This window comes from Lepisosteus platostomus, chromosome 1, assembly GCF_059453375.1.
Source record: "Lepisosteus platostomus isolate fLepPlt1 chromosome 1, fLepPlt1.hap1, whole genome shotgun sequence".
NCBI classification, from domain to species: domain Eukaryota; kingdom Metazoa; phylum Chordata; class Actinopteri; order Semionotiformes; family Lepisosteidae; genus Lepisosteus; species Lepisosteus platostomus.
This window is the reverse complement of record NC_142611.1, coordinates 41,001,515-41,019,778: the sequence shown is the minus strand read 5'-3', so window position 1 is coordinate 41,019,778 and position 18,264 is coordinate 41,001,515. Positions and strand designations below refer to the sequence as shown.

The 18,264-nt window shown below is 34.9% G+C and overlaps 1 protein-coding gene across 1 annotated transcript in view; it reads left to right on the top strand.

The window, feature by feature from the left end:
* The window catches only part of stx18 (syntaxin 18), a 46,652-nt gene that overhangs the window by 13,491 nt on the left and 14,897 nt on the right, over positions 1-18,264 (top strand). The window contains exons 2-5 of the mRNA XM_088628688.1: positions 8,355-8,422; positions 15,355-15,470; positions 16,134-16,211; positions 16,560-16,626. Of these exons, the coding sequence (XP_088484814.1) occupies positions 8,355-8,422; positions 15,355-15,470; positions 16,134-16,211; positions 16,560-16,626 (329 nt within the window). The remainder of the gene's footprint in view (positions 1-8,354; positions 8,423-15,354; positions 15,471-16,133; positions 16,212-16,559; positions 16,627-18,264) is intronic.

Here is an 18,264-nt window from a genome sequence, read left to right as displayed (position 1 = left end):
TCTAACTTTGGTAAAGGTGCTTTGTATTATAAGTGTTTTAAAACAAATTTGTAGTGTTTTATGTACATCTTTTACACTTGTATGTGTCCTTACAAAGCCCATATGTGAACTAATGTGTACAGCATACTGTATACTAGATTTTTACTTTCTATAAAACAACATAAACTGTTAATTAAGTGAAGCTTTTATTGTACTCTCTGTGCACCAAGATGTTAGTTCTACTCATCCTGGAAGTCTTACTGATTTTAGATTATTTCACAGTTATCTAATTTCTGTTTCCATGATTTCTACTGTTGTAAAAAGCTAAATAATTTACCTAAACAGTTCCTCTCAAATGATTGGACAGAAAATAAAAAGAGAAATAACATTCACTGTACATTTATTAAATTATTTTAATGGAATCAAGTTAGAGGGATAATAGGTGCCTTTCAATTTAGAGATACTTTTAAGTTTGTACGACTGAGGTTTTTCTAAAATCATACATACATGCTTACATGAATCAAATGTGCTGAAAGCCACATGCAAAATTTCTCAATGTTAATGCTAGTAAATGGTGTATACCTCCCTTTTCTACTTCTGGTGTGACCCAAAATAAAAGTTTATCTGTAATGAAGATCTTTATATATGAATATACTGCTTGAATCACAAATGTTTCTGTTTTATTGTTTATTGAAATACAGCACAATGCAAAATACATTTTTTGTATGTGGCATTGTTTTCCATAACTTACAGTGCAGTAAGGTATACGGTATGTTTTTAGTATAAGAAGAAAATAAGACTTTTTATGTTCATGTTTGCAATAAAGGTAAAAATAAAGTACAAATTGTTTTATTTTGTAATTGTCATATTATTCTTTATTATGTCTTCCAAACTTGGGAATTCCAGTTAGTCTGAAGTCCTTTTTTACTTGGGACAAGGAAGAGCACTCTCACTTCACTCAGAGCACTGTCGTCTTTTGCTGCTGTTTCAAACTGCACCCCACAGTGGGAAACACAGAGAATCCCTGCCTAATAGCAAAGCCTAAAATTGAATACTGATCTGGGGGCTCTAAGAGGTGGAGTTCCTTACCAGCTAAGCCACTCTAGAGCGACAGAACAAGACTGGCAATGGTGCAAAATCCCTTGTAAATATTCTCACATCTTCTCCGTAAGGCAGTCCCTTCTGCATATATTGTGGAATGGCTGTACTGCACAAGTTGGTTAAGTTTTTTTTTAGTTGAGTAGTTTCTGAATTATTTCACTTCATCGTGTTTTGCCACATCTTAGTTTATTTCATCTACTACTCTGTGATTGCGTACCTCTTTGTGCCAGACTAAAACTGGTTTAGGTTTTCAGACTCTTTTTTTTTTTTTTGCTTTAATTGTTTGATTAATTGCATTTGGCAAAGTTGGGACATTCTTTTTTTTCCCCCAGCATTCTAAAACATGGTGACGTATAGGTTTCAAATTGGTTGATATATGGATCTTAAAATGTCAACCAGTAATCATACCGTGACGCATTTCTCATTCAAGAACCAACCTGAAATGAACCTTGTTTGTTTAATTAAATCCTCCTTAGGATGGCTCCAGAAATAACTTGCTTTAGGCGGTTGTGGGTACCCATAGCTGCGGAGCCATAATTATGACAAGACGTGATGAATCCAGTTGACATGTGGATAGTATTCCTTATACATATTACATCAAGTGACTGTCACTCACAGTGCAATTATTTCTATTTTAAGACGATTATCAGTATATAGGATTTTCTTTAATAACCTATATCTGTCAAATTCCAAAAGGTGATAAAGATTTTTAGTAGTTTTGCAGAATGCAGGATCTATAGTATGCCCTTCTACTACTTTGTGTTACAGAATAAATTTAATATGTATATGGAGTTCCTCACAAGGAACTTGCATTTTTCCTCTTGTGTGTTAACACCCCCCGCCTACAACTTTTAAGATGGTTATAGTATTACTGTCTGCCCTATGTTCTTCACGGCAACACTGCCTGACATATATTGGAGTTTTTAGTTTGAATTTTATTGAAATCTCAGTGGATAATGAAAACTTAACCTTTCATTGGCTGCTTGTCAGTATCTTTTATCATAAGAAGTATGTTTTTCATAACTACTAAATTCACCTTCTGTTTACGGAAAACATGCACCCTTTTAAAAAGTGATGAAGTCATTTCACATCTGAGTATACTTTAATCAGTGGATTTCCTGCTGGTTTAAGAAGGACTTTCATGACTTCTCAGACTTGGAATTAAGGTATCGTGAGTGTTTCATATAAAACAATCAAGTTAAACAGCAAAGAATGCCTACTGGAGACTGAGCAATGGATGAAATATCGTTGATGTGATATGTAAACTTACTAATAAAATGTTGGTTTTGAATGCATACTGTTCTGCACCTACTATTTGGTATAATTGCAGTAATTGTATCTGGACTGTATCTACAGCTGTCTGTCAAAACAGTCAAAGATCTACACTATTTTTTAAAGTGTCCTAAAATGTACTTTATATATAACAAATAGTTCACGCATTCAGGTTGTTTTATTCCTCTTTTATTTACTATTAAATATGATATAATAGTAGTTTCCAGTTCAGTGATTAAGAACTTAAACAAACTTTCAAAGCCCAGTGCTTTCGTAATTGAAATATGAGCTTTCAAAAATTATTACAATAAATCAGTAAATGAGTTATGGCCTTAAAATGTTGAGGCCTGTGCCACAGAAAATATTTTGTGACACCTTAAATGTCTTTTTGAAACCTTAAATTTAAATGTCCAATGTAGTTAGCAAGGCTCAAATCTTTATTTTAATGTAGAGATTCTTTTTGTTGATTTTCATTTTCTGCTTATACATTTTCAACACAACTCTGTATTATTGTTGTAATTAAAGTGTTTATGTCTGCAGTGAATCTGGTTTTTGTCACAGTACCATAATTCTGACTGGCAGTCTCTATATGTGCTTTTTTTCATTAAATAGAACATTTCTTTCTTTGACTTTTCATCTTTTTGGGAAACAAAAAGAGAGAAACATTTTCTGTGGCCTTTTCTTAAATAGGTTCAGGGTTAGAAAAATAATAATTGATTTGACTCTCATGGTACAATGTCTATAAATGTAATTTGCCATGGCCTACACAAACAAACACAGAAAAGATTAGGCAGTATTGTAAAGAGACCGTTTAGCAGTAAATTCAAAAAAGTTAAATCCTGTAAAATCACAACCTGATGTTTATAGAATAGTTGGGAGTTAAATATTGTGTTTGTAATGTACTCAACTTTAAGCAGAATTTTGCCTTCAGCAAGATGCAATGTGGAGGTCAACAAGTTACAGGTCATGTGGTAATGACTGTATCAGACTACTGTGTTATGATCACCTCCATATGCTTTACCTTAGTATGATAGCAGCCATGTACATTTTCCTTTACTTTTAGTTAATCCAAGAACCAAGCACTAATTTCTTTTAATATTTTGAGCCACATGCTTGGATAAATCCATGTACAATGAGAAAAAAAATAGTCTTATTTTGGAAACCATTTGTAGGGTCATTTTATTTACACATGATCTCTAGTTGCAGGATTCTGGTAGCTTCATTTTTTTCTTTTTTTAATTGAGTATACTATTTCAATATGTTTTCTTCCACTCTGTAAGATTCCAGAGACACAGCATGCTTGTTTTTTACTTGGAAAAAGAAAAGCCTTTATAGACTATTTACTGTTGATAAAAGCTTATCCACTGTAATAACTGACGGACCTTTATAATTTCAGTTCTTACAGTTGCTTTAGGTATATATATATAAGAATAATTTTAGACATCTGTTTCCTACATGTCTTTAAAACATGGCATGTGCATAATCTTTCTGCTCTTAATTACTGATTGTTTAAAGGGCCTGAAGTGTTTTCGTCTTTGCATTAGAGCTCAGTTTGATGAATTGTATGAATTTGAAATGTATTATTCAGAACATAAAGCACAGCAGGCAAAATATTAAATTGTTTTGAAAACAAAAGAATTGGAACCTGTTTCAACTTGCATACACTGATATGCCTGATATCACCTGCAGCATTTTAATGGTTTGGTTTTAATTTTAACTTCTAAAAGTCTAAGCTACTAGGAACTTACTCTTTGTAAACAATAGAAGACCAAAACCATTTCGTTGGCAACTATAATATGTTAGCTGCAGTATAAGTCCTGGTTTAATATATTTTCTTTTTTGCATTATGAATTTATAGCAGTCTCTTATTATGAATAAGATCTTATCACATATTTATACATTTGCATTATAGAAGCAAAGAGAGTGCACTAACTGACATATTTTTTTATTAATTACATCAGTTAAAAAGTGTGGCAGATATTACTGAAACAATGTACAGACAAAAATATAACTAATTTATTGAAAATCAGTAACAACCAAAGCACATTCATTATTAATAAATAGAAGTGACAACTGCATTACTCAGTACTGTGTTAATGACAAAGCTTCAAATACTTCTGATTTCATTATTTTTTAGAACGGTTGTTCTCAGTCTTGGATTCAGGGACCCCTAAGACACTGTCCTGGTGTCCCCAGAGACAAAGGGAAATGTTTTGCCCCCCCGTACAAACAATATGTAAAATCAACACACACATATTCTCCTCTGACATTACAGAGATAATCTGTTGACCAGTTATGTTTTTAATGCTATATGCTGTGTTGTATTGTTGAATATAATTATTCTGTTTCAGGGAGAATTTATGTATTACAGGGATATACCTATTTGGAGGTTTCCTGCAAAGTGGGCTACCCAGCCAGAAATGAGGGGGAACACCTGTGGATTTTAAGAGTCATTAAAGCCTATTCCTGCTTCTTGAAAAATAATTTAAGTGTAACATAAAAAACACAAATGACATTCAATGACTTTCAATTTAAAATTCATTAAAAATAAATGATACCTTAACAATTAAAATTCACTTTATAATTCAGCATTGGAATATAGTACTTTATGGCTCTGCTGCCAATGTGTTATTTTTAAATTAAATTAGTATCACTTTTTTCAGATGTATGTTCAGAAAAAATATTTTCCAGGAATATGTGAATGCATCTACATAGATAAAATAGACAAAACATGCCATCAAGAGAACTGATGAAGCCTTAAAACAATCAGTTGTACAGTACAATTTAACATTTAAGAATAGAACCCCCCTATGTTTTGACTGTTTTTGCTGAGAAGTAAACTAACACAGTCTCTTTGTAATGTTCACAAGGAACACTTTGAAACAGCTAAGATGGCTCAGTAAGTGATAGTCACTGAGTAACCTAATTACTAACAGTTACAGTGATCTTAATCAGGGTGTTTAAACTAGCTTTTAAAATGCCAAAGTGCAGCCACCTACTGTTCAAGCCTGCAGCTAAACCCAACTTTTAATTTTCATAATAAGTTAACATGTTTTTTTTCTTTTGTTTTTGTAGTATTTGCTGATGTAAAACAGAAAGTGAAAAGGTAAGAGTTTTGATGATGAGATTAGATGTAGCCAGGCTGACTGTCTCCTTGGTCTCAGCTACCCTTTAAGTACAAGGCCACCCCTACCTCATTGTTTAAGTATTACTTGCTCTTTAGGGTCTTAAATTACAAGAGCAATTGATCCCTGTGACCTTTTGTAAAGCCTTCATAGCTGCAATGGGAATCTAAGCCGAAACGTATACACATGAGAGACAAATCAACAGAGCACCAGGCACTTGACATTTTGGAAAGTCTGCATTTGAACACTGCAAGCATAGCGCCATCTGCTGCTGTCAAGGAGCTTTGCATGCAGGGAGATTTATGTCTTTATAAACAAGGCAAGCTTGATAAAAAATACTCTTTGTGATTGTTTAGACCTTTTTTAATCCTAAGGTGCTTTATATATAGGAGAAAACCCCATAGCCGCAGTCACATGGGCAATATGTGGCAGCACTTATGCGTCAGCAGTCACACTACATTATGAATCCTTCTGCATAAAGGAAATCAAATTTAACTACATAATTATGTTTGGCGACGACGTGTCCTTTTGAAAATGAGGAACAGAAGTAGAAAATGCCAAAAAGGGACATAAATCATAATTTCTCTTTTCTGTTTAAATCTGGTGTGAATGTTTTCTATGCTCATTCAAGAATCGATGGAGTGAAATGAGTGTTCCTCAGTCTCGCAGACCAGACAGATTCACTTCAATCACTGCAGTCAGCATATATTGCTGAGCTGCTCAACTGTAGATAAGCTAGGCTTTATCTTGTGGGGTGCTTGTTTTAGAGAATTCACATGGGCACCTCTTATATTCCCTCTGCCAACACAGGAAGGTGAGCTCCCACAGGAGTTGACCCAACATTTTTACTACATGCTAACTCTCACCTTACAACAGTCAGGCAGCTGGCAGAAGCTTCTTTCAGCAAGTATTCTAAAGGCTTTGATTCCTCAAACTGTAGGCCCTTGTGTCTTTGTTTGATACTTCAGAGTGTTACAGTGCTTTTGAGGTTGTGCACAGGAGGTTATGCTGTGTCTGTACTGCTGTATTGTGAAGCATAACTTGGAGTACAGTACATTTACTTTGACTTTCATACATTGATGGATTTAGTAGTGCATATGTTTATTAGCTTAAGACAAGAGTGGTGAGATTGCAAATGTCACCACCACTTGTATTTATTGTTATTATACATAATGTGATATATTATTATTCCATATTTATGTATATACCTTTGTATTATGTGTGGGTACAAAGGATCCCTTTTACGGTGATCAGTGATCCTCCCTTATGTGGTACTGTAGTATAGGGTTAGATCACAAGAATCATCAGCTTTTTACTGCTGTTCTATGTTGATTATATAGAAGTTTGATGCAATAAGGGTGATAGATGACTTTCATTTTTTCATAGTCATCCGAAAAGAAAACGGGCATCTTACCTGCACTGAATTGCAATACATAAGAAAAAAAGAAGAAACATACCTATAGCTGAACATGACAGAGTATATATCAATGACCTTGTAGGAAGTCCAAAGAAAGCTGAATCATTTATCAGTTTTGTTTATGGTGTTTTGCTGTCAAACCCACAGCTCTGAGATCTCAAAGTAAGATATATTTTAATTACTACTGTACAAGGTTTGTAAAGACAAGGAAAACCCACCATAGAGGGGGCTGCATTTGTTGTAAAAGTAGCTCAAGCACAATTAACTTTTATCCAGATGCAACAGCTTTTATTCTTTAGAGGTTCCAGTTTCCAATTTTCAGTACACACTGCCTGAAAAGTTAAACACGATACAATCTCTCCTTGAATTCTGTAGTTTTTTTTCTTAAGCATTTTGAGGATCACATTTTCCTTATAGCATGTCCTCAACATAAACTTAGTTTCAGTATTTTAAAAAAAATGGATTTTAAAAAGTTCATATTTAATTTCTTAAAATAGCACCGTAACCGTTAAGAATTCTCCGTCTTTTTTGCAGTCCTTATATATAATGGATTGTTATAGGGAAGCATTCTTTAATCTAGAGAATGTTTCAGGATTGTGAGTCTGCATACAAGCTGTTTTTAAGTCTTCCAATATCAGTTCCAGAAACATGATTTAGAAGTACTGCTGGAATTGTTTGTGAGGGATAAGAGAGAGGGTTATTATATAGTGGCAGCAATGTTATAATTACATTGATCAGAGAGTTTCATGTTTAATCTTTTTATTATTTATTTCAGATCTTTTTTCATATTCATTGTCACATTTTATTTCCAATAATGCAGCATTGTTATTTTTTAGTTTTAATAGGAAACATGCACCACTTTAGAATGGTGCTTCGATTTAAAATGTTTCTAATTTGTACTTCAATTTAAAATGTTTTTAATTTTTAGAGGAGTGTATTTTGTCTTTGTCTTCTGTATGGCTGAGTAATCAGCTGCATTGAAGGCAAAGCGTTACTTTATCTGCATATCTAGAAGAAGTTATTCCTGTACATCTGTAATTATTATAGAGTATTAAAAACCTGCAAGATATAATATCCAGGTGTTACAGGTATACATAATTAATTCAATGTGAGTTTGTTTAACAGTACAAGGTTTCTGCCTGCTCGTTAAAATCTTTGGAATTACTTTGTAGCATGTGAATGTTTTAATGAGTTTAATGTTCATATTCAGAACATAAAGTAATTCATTGTCATCTGTGATTTATCTAATTGAGAGAATCCTACTTTATTTTTTATAAAATGGCAAAGCTGAGGATTCAGAGCTTTGGAAAAGGTTTTAAGAACAGAGCTGTTTTAACTGTAGCAAGTTTTGTTCTTACCTTCCTCTTTTTAAAAATCATTCCATTAGTGTCTTCTATGTCATGAGAAAAAAATATTTGAATGTTGGTTAATGTTGGTCTTTTTTTTTGTCTCTTTTTCAGATTTCCAACATCACCAAGCTGAAAGATTTCCTCTTGCAGCACAGGAAAGATTATGTTAATGCTGGCAGGTAATATATTTTCCCACTTATGGTGATTATGTAGTGAAAGTGTATTTGTACTCTGCACATTTAAGTGGAAAACTGAGGAACATCTTGCTTTAGGTATTGTTTCTGATAATTTGCTTTTTTAAAGGACAAGATACCAAATAATTAAGGGAAAGCTGCCTGAAAATTTAGGTACAGTGGAAATCAATGTGCAAGTTTTCTGCTACCCAGTTGCCAAGGCTATTTTGTCAAAAACAGCTACGTTTTTTAGTAGTGACACTTTTAGTGGATACTTAGATGTGTATTTTGGCTTGTGTCTTTTTTTTTCAGGGGCAAATTGGACAGAACTGATGTAGAATGCAGGCTATCTTAGTTCTTTTACTTAGTGGTAATAACATCTAAGCCTCAAATGGGAACCAATTCTGACAGATTTGTGATTACAGGAAAATTACAGGTGCATTTGAAAAGAGAACTGGATAAAGTAGCCAAGTTTACTTTGGTGGGAAAGTGCAGTTAAGCCACGAAGATTTAGGATACCTTAAAGAGCTTTGTCTGATTGTTTGCAGTAATTGACTAGAAAACCGCAAAAGAAGTAACCCCTTAGGTCTAATCAAATTTTCTCTCTAATCTAAATGCTGAAAGGCAGGTAAGAGAAAAGTAAGGAATAAATCTGTGAGCAGTCTGGAAAAAGGGGTTTTTGGCTTCCAAAATTATTTTCCATAGAGGTACTCTGTAAATCTATATCCGGTTTGGTTGTGACAGGTAAGAATGTGCTTCTTTGCTCAACACATCTGCTTTGCTGTGGATTAAACCTATTAAACGATTTACATTTATTAAAAAACGCTTACATTTATGTCTGGGATGTAGATGGCTTTTTTCATCCTCTTTATTAGAACTAATACAGCATAAACTGCTTTTTTTGTTACGTGTTAGCTTTTAATATCTTTTGCTTTTTTCCTCCACTTACCAGTTGACTTACTTGCACTTATAGTTTTGGTCATGTCTGTCAATTTAGAGAATTTGTCCAATGTAAGACAGCTAAGTGACTAATTACTAACACAAAATTCTAATACATAGTGTCAGTGACACTTGGAGGATCTTGAGGCTGGGATTCTCCCAGTAAACAATAGATTTTTTTCTTATCCACATAATTAATTTAAGCATTTTTTTGTATAAAGATGATAACAATATATTCTACCGAAATAGCAAATTTTTATTCACTTTGCAGTACTTTGTTTTAATTGTGCACATTCATCTTTTAAAAGCTGAAGACTATTTTTAAGAAATGACCGTTTAAACTGTCAGCAATGATAAATGTGTGGCATTTATCACTGCAGCTTTTGCAGAAGTTTCTGTTTGGTCAAAATCCAGCAGAGGTGTCATCCTTTAGATTATGTATCAAACAGAGACCCTAGCTGTTTGGTCATTCAATATGCTATTTAACTCAACCAAGTTAGCTGAATTTTGTTCTTTCAAGAACAGTAAATTTTCCTATTTTATTTCCTAGCCGTCCTTGGAAGACTGTTATGGTCTTCTGAATTTGTATTGTTCTTTGCTTACTGATGTTGGGGAAAAACACTTCTTTCCCAATAACAAATCTGCACTAAAGGACTACACTAATCTTTGCTATACGCAGTTAGAATGCTATATATATAACAACATATATATATATATCGGCTGAATGAAATACACTTATCGTTTAATAGCAACCAAATGAGCTAGATGAACCACAATTCTTAACAGTTCCACACGAGGGTGGTATGCACTTATACTGTGAATAGATGGTGAAGCACCGCTGCAGTACCTTAAAATATCTAAAATCTGCATAAATGCTCTTAGGGGTTTTCAGAGTGAGTTTTTACTCTAAGATTTATAATCATTGAATTTAATGATATGCTAATATTTTTTCTGAATATATAAAATAAAGTTTACGGCTTGGGGATGGCACTTCTATCCACACGGAGAAAATCAAATGACAATAACCTGGGCTCATGCTGATTGCATTACCTTTTAATGAATAGTCAGTTCTACACATTCATAATGATACTTTTCTGCGTGATTCTTAAAGCAATGTGCATCGCATTCCACTTCATTTTTCAGACTTTAGAGTAAGTGTTTGTGAGGACAGTTTCCTAACTTGATCTGCTGCGACATGCCCAATTTGTACAATGATCCATACTGTTTAGAAAATGAATTTTTATTGGTGAATGGAAGCTTTTCTACAATATAATTTACAATCCAGTTTTCTTGTACTGCAAACATTTGCACCATAACTTAACATTAAATTAACATTGGATGGGATGCTGGTCCATTGCAGGGTAGAAACAGCCAAAACTTTTATACTTAAACCAGGGCCAGTTTCACAGAAGCCAGTTAACCTACCAGTATGGACTGTGGGAGGAAACCAGAGCACCTGGAGGAAGCCCATGTGAACACAGGCAGACCATTCAAACGCAACACAGATAGCAACCAAAGAATTAAACCTTTGGCCTTAGCACAGCAAGGCAGCTTTGCTAAACATTGTGCTGCCCTAATAAAATACAGTAATCATTAAATTGAAAGTTTCTGCCTGATTCTTTGTTGCTCTGATTCATTGTTGTATTGAAATGTAGCCTCAGAAAATATTTTTTGCAATGGCCTCATCTGCCAGTGAACACTAAAAATGAGTTTTCGATACACTGTCAGCTTGCCTTGGGAGAATAGTACACGTTAAGAAAATAATATGTATTACTTAGTGGATATCTCAACCAGAGCTGCCAGATAGTCCTAACCATTAGTGATTTTGTCTCTCATCTGAGTTCCAGCTGTGGAGTTCTGACTTGATTTAAGCTGTATTAAGGCAAAGTTTATTCTACTGTTACTAACAAAGAAAAGATCAGTTATCCACTTGAAGTTCTGAGTATTATCCTTCTTTTCTTTCTTTGCTTATTTCCATGTGGATCATTTCTCAGGTTTGGATTTTTTTAACGCAACTGAAATAGGACTTTGCTGCACGCTCTGCTAAGATAAAGGGAAGTGCCAAATTCATGGCCTCCTTTCTCTGTATCAAATAAAGATGTTTAAAATATCATCAGGCAGGGAAGCATGGTTTGTTATTGTGATGTGCTAGTATTGATTTGTTCTTAGTTTCCAAAACAATTACCTGATAAGGAGTTTCATATAAATGTACTGTTAATCTCAGTAGTGTGTTTATACTCTGTTTAAGAAAGAGCATCATCAAAGACAGGCACCATAGACATTGCATTGTTTTTTTTTTACAAGCTCTTGAAAGCCTACCTTTCATTAATGTAAAACTGTTGCTCCTTGGGCATCATAGTTTTCTTTTATTTTCCTTTTGTTATTTTCAACGACCTTGCGGGGGGACATGTATGGAGTACATACAGATGCCCCTGACTTGCCCATCTTTAAACTGTTGTTCTATTTACGTAATATTTAAGCTGCATTAATTAGTGGATGGGTATTTAGCCATTAGGCACATCAGCAATGTACGTCCATGCTCTGTCAAATTCTTACACAAAACTTAGAAATTGTAAACCTAATTATAAATATATTAAAACTAGGTTATCCTAAATGAAAGTCCAAAACGTTAAAGGTAAAAAGTTAAAAAAGATTTAAATTGGTCAATTTGTCGTTTAATATTATATAATTAAAAGTTTACCAGCAAGGGAAGTGTATACCAGGTTTCCCCCTTTATCTTTAGTGGCATGTATAGTAGGTCTTATAGGGTACCAATATAAGAATCACTTGCCACAGTTTTTTATTATTTTAAAATTTGAAGTCTGAATTATTTTTAAATTTTGGATATTATCATTTGAGTTTTCTTGCCCTATTAAAAAAAACTTAGAGGGATAGCAGATGCTTGTTAAACATTTTCATCTTTTTACTTTTTAATCACAGTAAAAAATGGCTCCATATCCGAAGTAAAACGTCAGCTTGGCATGAGAAATTCTTAAAAAAGTTCCTCTAACCCAATGATGATGTCCGCATTCCGACATGACTGAATCATCCTCTTCCCCTGGCTTGGCTCATTGTGTCTGTCTCGAGCAATTGAATTCAAAAGGTCTTCTTGTTTGACTGTCATGATAAGAAATGAAACATCTATGAAAATATGTTTTTAATCTGAGAGGAATTTAGCCGCATCCATTTTGACATTTTAATCTAAAAGTCAATGATTAATAAATAGGCTAAATAAATTAATCTTCCTTATTTGGGCTTAAGAATACATCTCCCTGCTCCATGGCAAAATATTTTGAATATACTGTATTTATAGATGTGCATAGCAGTTACATGTGTATCATCATCAATATGATGTTTTGCAGTTTCAGTGTCTGATTATCTGAAAGCATCTTCATGGACAGTCTCTTCTCAAAAGATTTCTTCTTTTGATGCTTAAGACAAGGTCTTTCCCTGTAGTTGAAATAAGACATTTTTTTTCCTTGTTGTATTGCTGTGTGAATAATGAGTTTAAAACGTTTATTTCCTCACGGTTATTTTGCTGTTTGAAGATGTTAAACATCTCTCTTCAGGATGTTGGGAGATACAGTGGGTGGCCAGTTTATTGGGTTCATCTGCCTTTCCTAAGTAATTGACTGCCCAGTGAGTTACACCATCATACGGTATGGGCTGCCAATGCTATTTAAAGCAGGTAGGCAGGTACCTGTGAATCGTGTGTGCAGTTCAGAGAGAGAACGGAAAAGACAAAACATTAGAGTAAAATTGAACGCAGTGTAGTATGGGCGCCAGATGTGCTGGCAAGAGTATATCAGGACCTGCAACCTTGTTAGGGTTATCATGTACGACCGTGTCACAGATGTATTGAGAATAGGCCACCACCCAAATAACATCCAGCCAATGTTGGTTCTGTGGTCGGAAACAGACTGGTAATGAAAGTGGCCGATGGGGGCCGATACAACTTGTGCTGTATAATAGACGGGCTACAGTCATTCTACTACAGCTGAGTTCAACAGTGGTGTACACACAGAACACAACTCATTGTACCTAGTCACGGATAGGATATGGCAGCCTACAGCTCAACCGAGTTCCACTCCTGTCGGAGAATAAACAAAATGGTGTTGGTGCAGTGGGCTAAGGAACGCACACACTGGACACAGGTGGATTGGAAAAACATTGCCTCGTCAAATAAATCCCAGTTCCTGCTTTTTCTAGCTAATGGGAGGACCAGGATATAGCGAAAAACACATGGATCCATCCTGCCGGGTACGAGTAGAGCAGTGTTTCAATGCCACAAGATATCTGAACATCATTGCCAATCAGGTGCATCGCCCCATGGCAGCAGTATTCATCTGCGAATGGGCATTTTTTAGCAGGATGATGCTCCATGCCACAAGGCTAGGAGAATCCTGGAATTGTTCCAGGAATATGACGGGGAATTCAGCTTAATGCTGTGGCCTCCCCAATCACCAGATCTCAATCCATTTGCGCATCTGTTGAATGAGATGGAACAAGCTATTCAGAGTAGAAAAATAACCATCAACAAATTTGCAACAATTATGGGACATATTGGAGTCGACAAGGGCCAGCATCCCTGTTACGCACTTTCAACACCTTGTTGAGTCCTGACGAATTCAGGTCTTTCTGAGGGAAAGGGCAGACCAACTCTCTATTAGGTAGATGTACCTGATAAACTGCCCACTTAGTGTGTGCACATATACATTCATGCTCCCACGTATACAGTAGATGTATTTAGGTTTAGAATGGATTTTGATTTCTGATATCTTAAACTCACATTTTTAAAAGGTTCCATCCATGTATTATATCTTAGCCATGTCATTTTTACAACAGAAACATATTTTAGCATTTGATCTTAAAGTTCCATGACCTTAAACATATATGTATGCATTATTCTGATTTACCTTCTGCTTATTAACTCAAAAATAAATTGGATAATAGCACAGTGATCTGCTAAAGGGGTGCAATGACCTTAGCTTTTATTTTAAAGTATCTTTTATACAGTGAAAAATGTGGGTTTGGATTTGCTATTAAACCTGGTTCTGTTACAGAGAAAATACAGTACTTGTACATTTTAAATACATTGAGTGTTGTTGTAAAGTGATTTCTTCTATTTGTCCATGGCCGCATGATTGCTGTATGATCCCTTGTTGAAACTGCTCTTGTTGACCAGTAATCCTGTAGTCTGACCTGTAGTATGCGTCATAAAAAGTACTGAATTCACACACAAAAAAATTCAGGCAGTGTTATGTTTGATATTAAAAAGTGTAAATATCGTCTGTCAAGGTTTCTGAAAGCTTTAACTTTTCTCAGCTGTTCTGCAGCAGGAGCTTCTACTCTATATCAGGCAATTATTTTAGTTCTTCCCGACACATTTGGAACAGCCAAATCATGCATTTTTCATGTCTGGGCAAACAGCTATGAACCCAGCACCTCTCGCAGAGGACAATGAGGAAGTGTTGACGGACTCCCCCACCCTGCCTCCATTTGAGGCACAGCACTGTACTGAAAATAGAGCACTGATTGGGGGAGAGGGGTGTTCCTTACTGGCAACTCTGCAAGCCTGCAAGCATCCATGAGGGCACAAGTATCTCTGTATTGCTGAGAGCCTAGCCAACTGCCCTAACCTCACTGCAATAAAGTGGGTAATGTCCATTTCGGTTAATCCTGGTCAAATTTGTGTTGCAACATTACCCAGACTGAAACCTATGAACCAATAGTACTTCCACCAAATACCTTGATCTTCCTAGGAGGTTGTGAATTATATTTCAGTGAGGAAATTGGAAATAAGCATTTGTGTTGCTGACAACACCTCTGTGCCCTCAGGACGGAAAAGAGAAATTGCAAACAAAAAGTAATACGAGTTCTTCAATTCCTACAATCCACACCACTTCTTTACAGAAGATGACGTTTTTATGATGTTGAACTCAGTCATATCTAATTTTGCTTAAAATGAAGCCTTGTGATTTTCCTTTTGTCTATTTCAGCCTGATCTCCTCTGATTATACTCGAATGACAGATAATGAGCGGGATCAGATTGACCAGGACGCTCAAATATTCATGAGAACGTGCTCAGACGCCATTAACCAGCTGAGAACAGAAGGTATTCTTGCAAGTCTCTCTTTTATGCAAAGCAATTTGAAGAACGTGAGTTCCCACATTGTTTACATAAATATATGTGTGTCATTGCTTTTAACAGAAACAAGTTTGCTATTGATTGAAGGTTTAGCAACCTGCCTTAATAGATATCCATTTAATGTCTTGCTTGTCCTACACAGATTGGGCAAATTTGTAATAAACCATTGCATAGGTTATACTCTTCCTTTTTTACAATTGATCCAGGATCTATGAATCAGCTGAATTCTTTTTAAATTGAATAAACTGTAAATTCCTTAATTTACATTCCTGGTCACATTCAGTATATTGCCATGAAAGCCCTGATCTAATCACAGGTACCCAAGGATATGGCATAAAACTGCTGCAGTGCTCTGCCTCCACCTCACAGTCAGCTGTATGCATAGTCCACCTCTGTACAAGTGTTTTCATGACTACAGGGCTCAGTCAGTACTGCAAGTCTGTCTTCACTAGTAAACCCAGCTGGGAGCCTGTGGGATATTTGTTATTAAACAATTCTATGGATATTGGCTATTGTCACTTATTTTTATTTTCCACTACATGCTGTGAAGTTACAATCAAAATTGCAAACCACATTTTGTATAAATGTCAGGTTAATGTTTGTTTTGTTTTATGTATCCATTTGATTCAGCTGATAAAAAAGTTATGTCTGCTCAAGTAAAAGAACACAGAGGAGCAGTTCTGGACCTGATCGAAGTTTATCTGAAAGGTAATTATCGTTTGTAGCTTATTTTCTTATATGTCTCTTATATGTCACAAGAAGTATGTCTTGATAAACTGTAAACAGATTATTCAGCAACTGAAATAACATGATTTCATAACTGATTGTTTTGTTTCAGTTTTGACCTGTTTATGACACTTAAATTTCTTATCGCAGTAATAAAGAGTGTGATTGTTTAGGTCACATCTGATATGTTATTATTGACAAAATTGTCTTTTTATGTGCATTCCCAAGACCTAAGATTACATTTTTGTCTAAAAGCAGGAGATAAGCATCGGCATTTGAATAGACTTACAGGTGCGGATTTACAGTTTACTTGAACTAACTTCTTTCCAGGTGTGTGCAAGCTGTACTCGGAGCAACGGGCCATCAGGGTTAAGCGGGCAGTGGATAAAAAAAGACTGTGAGTAGCTCCATTTTCATTATAAACCTGTCCACCTAACACTTGTAATCTGTTGTGTTTTACAAAGTCTGACTGTACAATTGGAATTCAAATGTCATATGATACAGCATGCTACAAAAAGAGCTATGTGGTGAATACTTTAATGAATAGTTCTTATTTAGAAAAATCTGTCGGCTGTTTTTTAAAAACCTTTTTATAAAAGCTTTTTAATCTCAACCAAAATAAATGAAAGCATTTTGCATTTCACATTTCTGCCTCTTGATATGTCATTGGATCCTGATAATGGCACAGAAATACTCCACGTATCATTGAAACACAATTTATCGTGACATCTTGGAAGGAAATTATGAAAAGATGTGCTCTTATAAATGGCTTGATCTCGCCAAAAATAGATTTGTTTTTTTTCTCGTATAAGACCATCTTGTAACATATCTAACCTTTGCTTCATGATTGTAAAATACCTTAAGTTTTTTACAACAGAGTTAAATCTATTTACTTTCCCCATCCACTTTGACGTTTGCTGGTGTGGTGAAAGAAACCTCATCCATATTAAACAATAAGTGTTGGAATGTAACCATTTAAAAATCACTGATTACCCACAGATAAAAGTAACATCATAATATCCAATGTGTGTGGGTGAAAAGTAGTCTAGACATTTATATAACTGGCTACTTTGGAACAAATTGATTGGTACAGATTGATTTTGTAAGAAAACCCTTACAAAGAAGCAGAGTGCAGAAACATGAGTGTCCCAATGCCTGATTTTTCTCTGTGTTGTGGTGAGAATGTGCACTTAAATTTCTGGGGTTATATACCAGGTTCTGCCAAATTAATAGTGGTTGAAAGTGGGAGTGAGTGTTGATTCACACTGTGAGTTTGGTTAAAGGCATTTTTATTGTTGTTGCTTTAGCAGTGGATGTGACCTCAAAGAGAGAAAAAAAATTAAAAAAGGAAACCTACTGTACCACACAGAAGTATTTCTGTTGCTAAATTATAAATTAAAATTACTCCCACTGTCTCCCGTTTTCTAAATGTATTTAGAATAATCTTGTAAACGTGATTTACAACATTAATAATAATCCTGAGCAAGAGGGTTATAAAATTACACACAATTTAATGAATGGTACTGTATATATGACGTATCCCATATTTAACTAGAAAAATATCTAAGTGGGTTATATCTATCTCATGGCAACCTGCATATGCAAACATTCACGTTAAGTAGTGTTTTATAAAGAAGGCATGTAAACTGTAGGCCTTATTTCAAAACAACTGTGTTTCAGAAAAATTGTGTGCTGACCTTATCCACTGGCAGTAACACAGCTTAATCCCTAATATATTGTCTTGTTTTAATGCCACGGAGCAGAGTACCCTTAATTATTAAGTTGGTTTCATAAACGTTCTCAGCTCTGTTCTGAGCCTTTGTTGTTTAATGAAGTAAGTGCACATTATGCAGTTTGAGCATTATACACCAAGAGGCTCTTCTGTATAATGGGGATTCTAAGCTAGTATCATTTTGCTTCAGCTGATACCTCAAAGCAGCTTTAATTTAAAGACTGACAAACTCATTTGAATTTTTACTTCATAGTGCGGATTTGTGTCAGGGTTCCAACTCTTTATTTCTACTTTTGTCTTGTT